General features: G+C 37.3%; 2 protein-coding genes across 5 annotated transcripts; both read right to left on the bottom strand.

Annotated features, from left to right (window-relative positions):
* Nucleotides 1–1,233: 1,233 nt before the first annotated feature.
* LOC134336297 (methyltransferase-like protein 22) lies at nucleotides 1,234–7,680 on the bottom strand. Of its 2 annotated transcripts, none has more exons than XM_063019023.1 (11): nucleotides 7,612–7,680; nucleotides 7,364–7,502; nucleotides 6,815–7,054; nucleotides 6,396–6,436; nucleotides 6,011–6,155; nucleotides 5,826–5,897; nucleotides 5,514–5,570; nucleotides 5,006–5,080; nucleotides 3,988–4,090; nucleotides 1,930–2,098; nucleotides 1,234–1,772 (listed from the first exon to the last, which is right to left on the bottom strand). In XM_063019023.1, exons 1-11 carry the CDS (start codon nucleotides 7,627–7,629, stop codon nucleotides 1,740–1,742), a joined length of 1,092 nt encoding a protein of 363 aa, XP_062875093.1. In that variant the 5' UTR covers nucleotides 7,630–7,680; the 3' UTR covers nucleotides 1,234–1,739. The 2 variants fall into 2 exon arrangements, 1 of the variants encoding a protein (XP_062875093.1); XR_010015711.1 differs by lacking the exons at nucleotides 1,234–1,772; nucleotides 1,930–2,098 and adding exons at nucleotides 2,463–2,545; nucleotides 3,461–3,535.
* Nucleotides 7,681–8,048: 368 nt separating this feature from the next.
* On the bottom strand, nucleotides 8,049–13,682 carry LOC134336243 (methyltransferase-like protein 22). Of its 3 annotated transcripts, none has more exons than XM_063018964.1 (11): nucleotides 13,552–13,682; nucleotides 12,628–12,766; nucleotides 12,079–12,318; nucleotides 11,660–11,700; nucleotides 11,275–11,419; nucleotides 11,090–11,161; nucleotides 10,778–10,834; nucleotides 10,270–10,344; nucleotides 9,252–9,354; nucleotides 8,739–8,907; nucleotides 8,049–8,587 (listed from the first exon to the last, which is right to left on the bottom strand). In XM_063018964.1, exons 2-11 carry the CDS (start codon nucleotides 12,731–12,733, stop codon nucleotides 8,555–8,557), a joined length of 1,041 nt encoding a protein of 346 aa, XP_062875034.1. In that variant the 5' UTR covers nucleotides 12,734–12,766; nucleotides 13,552–13,682; the 3' UTR covers nucleotides 8,049–8,554. The 3 variants fall into 3 exon arrangements, with proteins under 3 accessions (XP_062875034.1, XP_062875033.1, XP_062875032.1); XM_063018963.1 differs by lacking the exon at nucleotides 13,552–13,682 and adding an exon at nucleotides 13,396–13,459; XM_063018962.1 differs by lacking the exon at nucleotides 13,552–13,682 and adding an exon at nucleotides 12,876–12,945.
* Nucleotides 13,683–14,243: the final 561 nt, after the last annotated feature.

Raw genomic sequence — 14,243 nt, 5'->3', positions numbered from 1 at the left:
CACAGCACAGCAGAGGTGCCCATAGTTCTTGGAAATCCACATACGAGTATATCACTACAGGGACCAGTACAGAAAACATGAGGTTCTATGTCTCCTTTAAATGTATAAATGTGGGACAATGGAGGCCTAGTGGGTAGAGCTGTGGGTTAACTACTGCTCCCACCTCTGCCATGCAGCTACTGTTGGGCCCTTGAGCACAGCACTTAACCCTCACTTATCATCATAATTACCATTGTGTACATATGTTCTAAGTATTAAGTATACATTTATATACATCAAAGTATGCATTTATATAAATACAGCATATGCATTTACCTTTATTCAATCATTGTTATTCATTACAGTTGGGTTTTATAGCAATTCCAATGTTTGTAATGTGCTGCATCTAATCTGTACAGTACCTTGAAATAATAAGTATAAATAATTATATAAACTACATAGATAAGTCTGTGAAATTGACACGGTTTAAGGGTAGTGTGTGACAGTTTAATAATTTGCATGAAGCTAATCTCTGGCTTAAATTCACTTTTTGTTTACCTTAGTCCAGGCGCTATTTTGGATACTATTTGGATAGCAAACATACCTTGGCTCGTCAGCTTTTTGAGGGATGGTTGCATTACAGAGATTTTCTACTGGATAACTGTTAGATTGCTTCATCCAGCCAAGACAGCATTTGAAAAATGTTCATAAAGTATTAAACAGAAAAGTTAATTTCACTCATACATTCCTATTTTAGCCGATATGCCATATTGGTTTTGCTCCTCTCAGTCCACTGAAGGCAGATGCTCCAGAGATGAGGCTAAAAATAAAAGGTCTGAAACTGAATACATCCTTGCATGTTTAGACCACAATCAGTTCACATTAGAGGAACATGCTTTCCAGTTTCTGTAATACTAAACAAGCACATCCTCTAGTGTCCATCAAGTAAACAAAATAAACTGATTTAAAGACGGACTGAGGCTGAGAACCTCACTGCGCATGTCTATCATGTTTTAATGTACTGTACTGTACATTACAAAGCTTGAATTGAAATAAATGTGCATTAAATTCAGAATTAGCAAGTTTTTCAGGTAGATGGCATTCCCAGCCACTAGGTTAAATAAACTGGGGTTACCTTGGTTTATTCAATCTTCAAAAGATGAAAAAATTTGTATTATGTGTAATAAAATCATTAGTGTGAACCTTACAAATGTGTGAATTACAATAAAAAGGCTTAGTTGTTTGAAACCAGGCATAATTTAATTAAATAATAATTTAACATCACAGTATTTCATCCAAATGCTGACCAGAGACAGTTTGGACACACACACGCTCTTTTATCATTCACAGTTCAATTTGATATAAATGAAGTTTACAACATACAGCATAAAATATTTTAAATTAAAATATATCTTTTGACTGAGATGGATTTGAAGCCAGAGCCACCATGATACTGTGGTGGTGGTTACATCTAAAAATTAATAAATACATATATACTTTGAAGGAGTAGTTAGGCCAAACAAAATTTGACAGTATGCCAATCTAAGGTTTCGGCCATTCAGCTGTCAAACGTAGCCAAACATGTCGTTGTAGATGCCAGGCCAGCAGATAGCATAGAATAAAACCAGAAACAGCAAACTTAATTCCCTAATATGAACATGTTTAACCCAAAAGGGGTCCAAAACCACCTAAAATCTTGAATCCTCTTCAACAGCCTTTTCATTTCCAACTCTTAGTTAGGAAGTTGAGACAAATGTATTTTAAAGAGCAGAGGCAGACACCTTCCACAGCTCCTGTCAAAAAATAAAGAAAACAAAACACAAAATGATAACAATGCATTGAATAAATAAATAAAAACATAATAATAATAATAATAATAATAATAAAGCAAAAAAGAAAAACAGTTTAATTACAAAAATGCAAATGACTGGGACAAATGATGCTACACACCAGCTGGTTCACTCGCTCATACTGGAAGAACTGTGGGAACGAGCACTGTACTGGTGACACTGTGAATGTCATTTTCCCATCACTCAGGTTCTTTAGCTGCTCCAGGCATTGGCGGAAGTGATCATATGCCTCGCAGGACACGTCCATGTGGCGCAGAGTGAAATTCAGCCTGCAGCAACAACACAGACATGACCACAGGGAACAGAGACTCGTTTTATTCCTTTAAGTCTCAAGTCAGAGTGAAAAGTTCAATTGTTTCGCACCTCTAGACCCAAAAGTAGAACTAGAAGGGGAAGTGGTTGCTCAGTGGTTAAGGTACTGAACTACTATTTGAAAGGCTGCTGGTTCAAGCCTCACATATGCCAGGTTGCCACTGTTGGACCCTTAACTACTAAATGCTTGGACTCTATATGATCACAATTGTAATTCACGTTAGAGTAAAGTACTGTATCTGCTAAAGGCTGTAAATGGAAATGAAATTCACAAGCTCATGATCAGGTCTTTTTCTATTACCTTTTCTCTAAGCAGAAATAGGTCGTGCTAGGGTGACGCAGGTTACTGGCAATTCGGTACACGGTTCGCATCAGGGCATCAGTGAGGTCATCATCATAGCAGACTTAAAAAGAAGAGCAGAAAAATCTATAAATTAAGTTCTTGCTTTTCCTGTTTAAAATGTATCTAAAATGAATTATTAAAAACATTTATTAAGACTGTAGTCAGGCAGGGACACATTTTACCCAGACAAAATTAAAGCCAAAAGGAGCTGTTAGAGATTTTGGCTTGAAGTAAACTGGTGGGCAGTGGTAGCTTACCAGTTAAGGCCATGGAGCCCTTGATTGCTTGGATTGTGTATTTTCAAAATTGCATGTTGCTGTGTATAAATGCATATGCCATGCACCATAAATGTAAATAAAGTGTCATTAGGCAGGTAACAAACTTTTAATTTAAATATTTATTAATTTAAATTTTTTTAGATGTCAAGCTATTCCCACTAAAAGCAGATCTCAGATTTATGCCTGCATTAAAAGTGGCTGGGTTCCAAATTGCACACTACTGTATTATACAGTATAGTGTGTCCAATTTGTGCACATACAATAGTTCAGTTCTGAACTGTGTAGGACATTGAATGTGGTTTGGGACATAACCTAGAAATCACCTGTAAACAACGTAAGCATAAGTAAGAATCACCAGATGGCATGCCAGTGTGAAGTCATAGCATTAAAATAAATCTTTCTTAAATCTTGGGACAGTCTTGGGACATTAGACTGTTTTTTCTGTGAAAAACTGAACTTTCAGTTCCTTCATTAGTGTATTGTGGGTTATTTGAAAATCTGTTGGGGCAAAAATATACATACAGCACTGAATCACCTTGGGCTAAGAACAAAAAAAGCCCCATCGGTATGTTTACGCTTGACTAAAATGTGATTCTGATCGCAAGGATAACAAAAAAGCACAAGCAGGTTCTTTTAACAAAGAAGCATTTGTTCTGAACATTAGGTCACAGAACAAGAAGTAATGATTTACTATTCACCATCTGCAGCAATGATAAAAGTGGTGTTGTCGTAGAGGTCAGCTATCTCCTCCTCACTCCAGCCAAACTCTGAATCTGAAAATAAATTAATAGATAATAATATGACACTCAAACTGACTTTTAATTATAGAAATACATATTAGAAAACAAAATGACAATTGTGAATCTACACTATATGGCTACATTATATCTAAACACAGACATGACCACAGGGAACAGAGACTCGTTTTATTCCTTTAAGTCTCAAGTCAGAGTGAAAAGTTCAATTGTTTCGCACCTCTAGACCCAAAAGTAGAACTAGAAGGGGAAGTGGTTGCTCAGTGGTTAAGGTACTGAACTACTATTTGAAAGGCTGCTGGTTCAAGCCTCACATATGCCAGGTTGCCACTGTTGGACCCTTAACTACTAAATGCTTGGACTCTATATGATCACAATTGTAATTCACGTTAGAGTAAAGTACTGTATCTGCTAAAGGCTGTAAATGGAAATGAAATTCACAAGCTCATGATCAGGTCTTTTTCTATTACCTTTTCTCTAAGCAGAAATAGGCCGTGCTAGGGTGACGCAGGTTACTGGCAATTCGGTACACGGTTCGCATCAGGGCATCAGTGAGGTCATCATCATAGCAGACTTAAAAAGAAGAGCAGAAAAATCTATAAATTAAGTTCTTGCTTTTCCTGTTTAAAATGTATCTAAAATGAATTATTAAAAACATTTATTAAGACTGTAGTCAGGCAGGGACACATTTTACCCAGACAAAATTAAAGCCAAAAGGAGCTGTTAGAGATTTTGGCTTGAAGTAAACTGGTGGGCAGTGGTAGCTTACCAGTTAAGGCCATGGAGCCCTTGATTGCTTGGATTGTGTATTTTCAAAATTGCATGTTGCTGTGTATAAATGCATATGCCATGCACCATAAATGTAAATAAAGTGTCATTAGGCAGGTAACAAACTTTTAATTTAAATATTTATTAATTTAAATTTTTTTAGATGTCAAGCTATTCCCACTAAAAGCAGATCTCAGATTTATGCCTGCATTAAAAGTGGCTGGGTTCCAAATTGCACACTACTGTATTATACAGTATAGTGTGTCCAATTTGTGCACATACAATAGTTCAGTTCTGAACTGTGTAGGACATTGAATGTGGTTTGGGACATAACCTAGAAATCACCTGTAAACAACGTAAGCATAAGTAAGAATCACCAGATGGCATGCCAGTGTGAAGTCATAGCATTAAAATAAATCTTTCTTAAATCTTGGGACAGTCTTGGGACATTAGACTGTTTTTTCTGTGAAAAACTGAACTTTCAGTTCCTTCATTAGTGTATTGTGGGTTATTTGAAAATCTGTTGGGGCAAAAATATACATACAGCACTGAATCACCTTGGGCTAAGAACAAAAAAAGCCCCATCGGTATGTTTACGCTTGACTAAAATGTGATTCTGATCGCAAGGATAACAAAAAAGCACAAGCAGGTTCTTTTAACAAAGAAGCATTTGTTCTGAACATTAGGTCACAGAACAAGAAGTAATGATTTACTATTCACCATCTGCAGCAATGATAAAAGTGGTGTTGTCGTAGAGGTCAGCTATCTCCTCCTCACTCCAGCCAAACTCTGAATCTGAAAATAAATTAATAGATAATAATATGACACTCAAACTGACTTTTAATTATAGAAATACATATTAGAAAACAAAATGACAATTGTGAATCTACACTATATGGCTACATTATATCTACACTGTATTTTCTTGGCTTAAATTCCACAGAAAATATATGGAGCATTTTTAAATTTGTGAGACAGTTTTCCCTGTTGGGCCCCTGAGCAGGACCCTTAAGCCTTAATTGCTTGCATGGTATTCAGTCACAATTCTAAGTCACTTTGATTAGAGCATCTGCTAAAGACCATAAACATAAATGTCTTGAAGCTGTAATAAGCAACTTTGCAACAAAAGAGTAATGTTATGTAATGTTTATGACACAATATTGTTTATGGTCTGTACTTTGCTTGTAATTCTTTAAAAGTCATCTTGACCTGAACAGAAACATCCTACCTGTGGGGAAATCGTCTGCAGTCCAGTCCAGCTGTCTTACTTTTACACCACACTCCTCTGAAAAACAGGAAGACAGAAGGGGGTGCTGTGGAAAAGGTTTAGAAAACTTTTGCATCCTGTCTATTATTTTACAAGGCAGGAACATCCCGGAGAGGGCATCAATCTATCACAGTGTCAGTGGCCAGACACCCCCCTCTTATCCTTCCTGACATAGCCAGACATCAACTCCGTGTAGACGGCCAGAATCTTAAGATTCTATCCCCCAAACTACATTTGAACATAATTCTGGAACTAGATGTCAGTAAAGTTTACCTGATGTCTCGTTACAGCACCCGTTTAGCTGCACATTTCTCTTACACATGCTAAGCAGGTCATCGCCAATATCTGCAAACATGCAAACAGAATAAGATGAAGGAAAAAGAGAGAAGGAGAAAGTTAATACAGCATTACTTGGAACAGCATTAAACACAGGAGGAATTAGGTAATGGGGCACTTACCTGTGCAGTACACTGTTTTTGCCATTCTTGCTAAGACGATGCTTGTTAACCCAGTTCCTGATCCCAGCTCTAACACAGTTGCATCTCGAAACATTGATGGGTTTGAGAGGAGAAAATCAGACAGCAGTAAAGCTCCTCGCCAGATCTGCAAAGCCAGAGTCGTTGTTTACTTTTCATATTTGATTTTCATGTTTTACCACCGCTTCATCCTGGTCAAGGTCGCGGTGAGCCTGGTTTCCCCGGAATCACTGGGTGTAATGCAGTAACAAACCCTGCGCAGAGACTAGATATCACTGCTGGACATTTAAACCCTGGAGTGTCCGGAGTAGTTGTTACTACGGAAAATAATTTATAAGTGTTATCCTACAAGTTAATGTGAACTTACTTGTTTTCCAACATCCTCCAAGGGTGTAGCCATTGTGTGCTCTGTAAAAATAAATAAATAACTTTAATCAAATATATACGTTATAAAATCCACCATAACAAATTAAAATTCTAACAAATTAAATAAATTCATTTAAGTCCTAAAATGAAGCTTAGGTCCATGCAGATTAGTGCACACAGACAGATCAACAACAGTGGGGTAAGGGCAGCAGCAGCATGAAGCAAAAAAAGCACACCAGGTCACACAAAAAAAGACCAATTTTTCTATGTATTCTCCACAAATGACAAAGACATGAAGTCAGCTTTAGAATTAATGTCACTACTGGTAAAATGGCAAAAATAGCAGAATTCTATTTGGTGAGATTAATTTAATCAAAGCAAATCCATTACATAAAATAGCAGATGTATGAAATCCCTGACCAATTTTGATGACGTTCTCAGCATCGACTCCATCCTCCTCCTCATCATCACTGATTGCCCCTTCAGCTTGGCTAAGGATGACTGGGTGAATGGTTTCATGGGTGTGTGCTGTGTCTGTGGGTCTTCTCACCACATCCAGGTCTCCATCTTCATCCAGGATAGAGTTTGACTGCTGTTTGGGGGGAGAATGCTCCTTTTTCTTTTCCTCATTCGAGAGAATACTAAACTTTGATACAAACACTACACAGGGAGATGAAATATTCACTATACTGACAAAATAGGTTCAAGTATCAAAAAGTTACTCTTGTAAAATCACCATTACATTAAAATACTTAAATAGAATAATTAATTAGAAATTACGAGGCCTTGTTACAAAGTTCAATGACAGAAGTTCGGTCACAGAAACATTTCACAGTTCACATGAAATTGTTCATATCTTAGGACAAATCTCATGACTTGTGACTCAACTGTAGCTCAATGCAGGAAGATAAATTTAATCTCATCTGTAAATTTAATCTCATCTACAAGCCAAACATTTGTACCCCTCACCTGGTTGCCCTACACTATTCAGACGAGTCATTAGATGGCGAACATTCGGGAGCAGCAGGTGCACATCAGAGAGAACAGTGTCACTTCTGAAGGTGACTCTGTCCATGACCTGTGTTTTATTTCCCTCTTCAGGAGACTTCTATAATAACAATGCAAAACAATACCACATTACAATTTACTGAAATTTATGAAGTACCAAAGAAAACAGTATTAGAAGGAATGCATACTGGTTACTAAAAATCCCAAACCTGTAATGATTCCTCCATGACTTGCAAAGTAGTAGTTATGTGCGAATTTGATTTTTAAGCACTTTGTTTGTACTATTGTAGTATAGCGAGGCTTAATTTGGTTTCTATTTCCAAAGGCTTCTTACATAAAATCTTAATAGATAATAATATTCCTAAAGTTAATACTTTCTTTAAGTTCTTAAAGTTGCCTACACAAAGTGTTTCCATAAACTCGGTATATACATGCTGACTGTAGCTGGCTTGGGTGACATAGTTTGGGCCGAATCTCATTTGGCTTTATGTTAGATTCATAGTGCACACAGAGGCAGTAAAAGCCGGCACTTCACACCCTATTTAGTGTATTGTGTAAAATGTGTATTATGTGTAATAAAATCATTAGTGTGAACCTTACAAATGTGTGAATTACAATAAAAAGGCTTAGTTGTTTGAAACCAGGCATAATTTAATTAAATAATAATTTAACATCACAGTATTTCATCCAAATGCTGACCAGAGACAGTTTGGACACACACGCTCTTTTATTATTCACAGTTCAATTTGATATAAATGAAGTTTACAACATACAGCATTTTAAATTAAAATATATCTTTTGACTGAGATGGATTTGAAGCCAGAGCCACCATGATACTAACCGGGATTAAGTGGTGGTTACATCTAAAAATAAATAAATACATATATACTTTGAAGGAGTAGTTAGGCCAAACAAAATTTGACAGTATGCCAATCTAAGGTTTCGGCCATTCAGCTGTCAAACGTAGCCAAACATGTCGTTGTAGATGCCAGGCCAGCAGATAGCATAGAATAAAACCAGAAACAGCAAACTTAATTCCCTAATATGAACATGTTTAACCCAAAAGGGGTCCAAAACCACCTAAAATCTTGAATCCTCTTCAACAGCCTTTTCATTTCCAACTCTTAGTTAGGAAGTTGAGACAAATGTATTTTAAAGAGCAGAGGCAGACACCTTCCACAGCTCCTGTCAAAAAATAAAGAAAATACAACACAAAATGATAACAATGCATTGAATAAATAAATAAAAACATAATAATAATAATAATAATAAAGCAAAAAAGAAAAACAGTTTAATTACAAAAATGCTAATGACTGGGACAAATGATGCTACACACCAGCTGGTTCACTCGCTCATACTGGAAGAACTGTGGGAACGAGCACTGTACTGGTGACACTGTGAATGTCATTTTCCCATCACTCAGGTTCTTTAGCTGCTCCAGGCATTGGCGGAGGTGATCGTATGCCTCGCAGGACACGTCCATGTGGCGCAGAGTGAAATTCAGCCTGCAGCAACAACACAGACATGACCACAGGGAACAGAGACTCGTTTTATTCCTTTAAGTCTCAAGTCAGAGTGAAAAGTTCAATTGTTTCGCACCTCTAGACCCAAAAGTAGAACTAGAAGGGGAAGTGGTTGCTCAGGGGTTAAGGTACTGAACTACTATTTGAAAGGCTGCTGGTTCAAGCCTCACATATGCCAGGTTGCCACTGTTGGACCCTTAACTACTAATTGCTTGGACTCTATATGATCACAATTGTAATTCACGTTAGAGTAAAGTACTGTATCTGCTAAAGGCTGTAAATGGAAATGAAATTCACAAGCTCATGATCAGGTCTTTTTCTATTACCTTTTCTCTAAGCAGAAATAGGTCGTGCTAGGGTGACGCAGGTTACTGGCAATTCGGTACACGGTTCGCATCAGGGCATCAGTGAGGTCATCATCATAGCAGACTTAAAAAGAAGAGCAGAAAAATCTATAAATTAAGTTCTTGCTTTTCCTGTTTAAAATGTATCTAAAATGAATTATTAAAAACATTTATTAAGACTGTAGTCAGGCAGGGACACAATTTACCCAGACAAAATTAAAGCCAAAAGGAGCTGTTAGAGATTTTGGCTTGAAGTAAACTGGTGGGCAGTGGTAGCTTACCAGTTAAGGCCATGGAGCCCTTGATTGCTTGGATTGTGTATTTTCAAAATTGCATGTTGCTGTGTATAAATGCATATGCCATGCACCATAAATGTAAATAAAGTGTCATTAGGCAGGTAACAAACTTTTAATTTAAATTTTTATTAATTTACATTTTTTTAGATGTCAAGCTATTCCCACTAAAAGCAGATCTCAGATTTATGCCTGCATTAAAAGTGGCTGGGTTCCAAATTGCACACTACTGTATTATACAGTATAGTGTGTCCAATTTGTGCACATACAATAGTTCAGTTCTGAACTGTATAGGACATTGAATGTGGTTTGGGACATAACCTAGAAATCACCTGTAAACAATGTAAGCATAAGTAAGAATCACCAGATGGCATGCCAGTGTGAAGTCATAGCATTAAAATAAATCTTTCTTAAATCTTGGGACAGTCTTGGGACATTAGACTGTTTTTTCTGTGAAAAACTGAACTTTCAGTTCCTTCATTAGTGTATTGTGGGTTATTTGAAAATCTGTTGGGGCAAAAATATTCATACAGCACTGAATCACCTTGGGCTAAGAACAAAAAAAGCCCCATCGGTATGTTTACGCTTGACTAAAATGTGATTCTGATAGCAAGGATAACAAAAAAGCACAAGCAGGTTCTTTTAACAAAGAAGCATTTGTTCTGAACATTAGGTCACAGAACAAGAAGTAATGATTTACTATTCACCATCTGCAGCAATGATAAAAGTGGTGTTGTCGTAGAGGTCAGCTATCTCCTCCTCACTCCAGCCAAACTCTGAATCTGAAAATAAATTAATAGATAATAATACGACACTCAAACTGACTTTTAATTATAGAAATACATATTAGAAAACAAAATGACAATTGTGAATCTACACTATATGGCTACATTATATCTACACTGTATTTTCTTGGCTTAAATTCCACAGAAAATATATGGAGCATTTTTAAATTTGTGAGACAGTTCTCCCTGTTGGGCCCCTGAGCAGGACCCTTAAGCCTTAATTGCTTGCATGGTATTCAGTCACAATTCTAAGTCACTTTGATTAGAGCATCTGCTAAAGACCATAAACATAAATGTCTTGAAGCTGTAATAAGCAACTTTGCAACAAAAGAGTAATGTTATGTAATGTTTATGACACAATATTGTTTATGGTCTGTACTTTGCTTGTAATTCTTTAAAAGTCATCTTGACCTGAACAGAAACATCCTACCTGTGGGGAAATCGTCTGCAGTCCAGTCCAGCTGTCTTACTTTTACACCACACTCCTCTGAAAAACAGGAAGACAGAAGGGGGTGCTGTGGAAAAGGTTTAGAAAACTTTTGCATCCTGTCTATTATTTTACAAGGCAGGAACATCCCGGAGAGGGCATCAATCTATCACAGTGTCAGTGGCCAGACACCCCCCTCTTATCCTTCCTGACATAGCCAGACATCAACTCTGTGTAGACGGCCAGAATCTTAAGATTCTATCCCCCAAACTACATTTGAACATAATTCTGGAACTAGATGTCAGTAAAGTTTACCTGATGTCTCGTTACAGCACCCGTTTAGCTGCACATTTCTCTTACACATGCTAAGCAGGTCATCGCCAACATCTGCAAACATGCAAACAGAATAAGATGAAGGAAAAAGAGAGAAGGAGAAAGTTAATACAGCATTACTTGGAACAGCATTAAACACAGGAGGAATTAGGTAATGGGGCACTTACCTGTGCAGTACACTGTTTTTGCCATTCTTGCTAAGACGATGCTTGTTAACCCAGTTCCTGATCCCAGCTCTAACACAGTTGCATCTCGAAACATTGATGGGTTTGAGAGGAGAAAATCAGACAGCAGTAAAGCTCCTCGCCAGATCTGCAAAGCCAGAGTTGTTGTTTACTTTTCATATTTGATTTTCATGTTTTACCACCGCTTCATCCTGGTCAAGGTCGCGGTGAGCCTGGTTTCCCCGGAATCACTGGGTGTAATGCAGTAACAAACCCTGCGCAGGGACTAGATATCACTGCTGGACATTTAAACCCTGGAGTGTCCGGAGTAGTTGTTACTACGGAAAATAATTTATAAGTGTTATCCTACAAGTTAATGTGAACTTACTTGTTTTCCAACATCCTCCAAGGGTGTAGCCATTGTGTGCTCTGTAAAAATAAATAAATAACTTTAATCAAATATATACGTTATAAAATCCACCATAACAAATTAAAATTCTAACAAATTAAATAAATTCATTTAAGTCCTAAAATGAAGCTTAGGTCCATGCAGATTAGTGCACACAGACAGATCAACAACAGTGGGGTAAGGGCAGCAGCAGCATGAAGCAAAAAAAGCACACCAGGTCACACAAAAAAAGACCAATTTTTCTATGTATTCTCCACAAATGACAAAGACATGAAGTCAGCTTTAGAATTAATGTCACTACTGGTAAAATGGCAAAAATAGCACAATTCTATTTGGTGAGATTAATTTAATCAAAGCAAATCCATTACATAAAATAGCAGATGTATGAAATCCCTGACCAATTTTGATGACGTTCTCAGCATCGACTCCATCCTCCTCCTCATCATCACTGATTGCCCCTTCAGCTTGGCTAAGGATGACTGGGTGAATGGTTTCATGGGTGTGTGCTGTGTCTGTGGGTCTTCTCACCACATCCAGGTCTCCATCTTCATCCAGGATAGAGTTTGACTGCTGTTTGGGGGGAGAATGCTCCTTTTTCTTTTCCTCATTCGAGAGAATACTAAACTTTGATACAAACACTACACAGGGAGATGAAATATTCACTATACTGACAAAATAGGTTCAAGTATCAAAAAGTTACTCTTGTAAAATCACCATTACATTAAAATACTTAAATAGAATAATTAATTAGAAATTACGAGGCCTTGTTACAAAGTTCAATGACAGAAGTTCGGTCACAGAAACATTTCACAGTTCACATGAAATTGTTCATATCTTAGGACAAATCTCATGACTTGTGACTCAACTGTAGCTCAATGCAGGAAGATAAATTTAATCTCATCTGTAAATTTAATCTCATCTACAAGCCAAACATTTGTACCCCTCACCTGGTTGCCCTACACTATTCAGACGAGTCATTAGATGGCGAACATTCGGGAGCAGCAGGTGCACATCAGAGAGAACAGTGTCACTTCTGAAGGTGACTCTGTCCATGACCTGTGTTTTATTTCCCTCTTCAGGAGACTTCTATAATAACAATGCAAAACAATACCACATTACAATTTACTGAAATTTATGAAGTACCAAAGAAAACAGTATTAGAAGGAATGCATACTGGTTACTAAAAATCCCAAACCTGTAATGATTCCTCCATGACTTGCAAAGTAGTAGTTATGTGCGAATTTGATTTTTAAGCACTTTGTTTGTACTATTGTAGTATAGCGAGGCTTAATTTGGTTTCTATTTCCAAAGGCTTCTTACATAAAATCTTAATAGATAATAATATTCCTAAAGTTAATACTTTCTTAAAGTTCTTAAAGTTGCCTACACAAAGTGTTTCCATAAACTCGGTATATACATGCTGACTGTAGCTGGCTTGGGTGACATAGTTTGGGCCGAATCTCATTTGGCTTTATGTTAGATTCATAGTGCACACAGAGGCAGTAAAAGCCGGCACTTCACACCCTATTTAGTGCACTTATACAGGGACTGAGGAGCGATTTAAGACACAGCCCGGATCACGCAGTGGCACTGACACACCCCCGTAAACGGTAAAATAGCTAACTTTTATTTAAGGCCCCTTGTTATATGCTAATAATAGTTAAAATAACCTATTATTTCACAAACGTTGTTATATGTTTTGACTGTTTAAGTACCTTTTAGACACCCCGAAACTGCGGCGAAAGCTTCATCGAGCTAACGACCATAACCAGTACTAGGTGTAACATCGATAAATGACCGTGTGGGTAAATGTACTGAATGTGGTTCTGCAGTACAATAAAATGTTCTGTTCTTCATTTATTTTCACTAACCGCTTCATCCTGGTCAAGTTCGCGTTGGGTTCGAGGCAGATGCACAGCCTTGTCTGGGGAGGGGGCAATCCATTACAGCACGACACAGACTCACAGGATAACATACTTACACCTACAGCAGACAGGTCACTTACTGCATCTGCTTTTTGAAGGTGGGAAGAAAACGGAACACCCTTAAACAGTCCGCAAAATACGTGGAGAACATGCCAATTTTCTGGCGAAATAGTTTAAGATGGTTTGCAGGTCGTAGCTGAACTACTTTAATTGATCTTCCAGCTTGAAAGGCTATTGCTGGTTACCTAGTTCAAAATAAAAAAAAATTATTATGACTAAACTCTTTAACCTAGTCATAGGCGGTGGGAATGGAGCCACCTGGAAACACTGGGCAAAAGACATATTTATGCCCTGACAAAAAAAAAAAAACTGTATAGTGAGCATATAGTGCATTAAGTCAGCTGTAGAACTGGTACACTATAGCAAATTTATATAGCTAAACTTGTACATTTTATTACTTACCATGTACATTTACTCAAAGGTCAGGCACAGATATTGGAGAAGGCCTGGCTTGCAAAAAACATAAAATTATTGTATTGTATTATCACAGTGGTAAACAGTGGTGTGAAAAAGTAATTGTTCTATAATGTAACTTTAGTCTTTGTTTCTTGTATTACTGAGGAGAAATTCTATTCCAT

Source organism: Trichomycterus rosablanca, chromosome 22 (assembly GCF_030014385.1).
Source record: "Trichomycterus rosablanca isolate fTriRos1 chromosome 22, fTriRos1.hap1, whole genome shotgun sequence".
NCBI lineage: Eukaryota > Metazoa > Chordata > Actinopteri > Siluriformes > Trichomycteridae > Trichomycterus > Trichomycterus rosablanca.
This window is presented reverse-complemented; position numbering and strand designations above follow the sequence as displayed.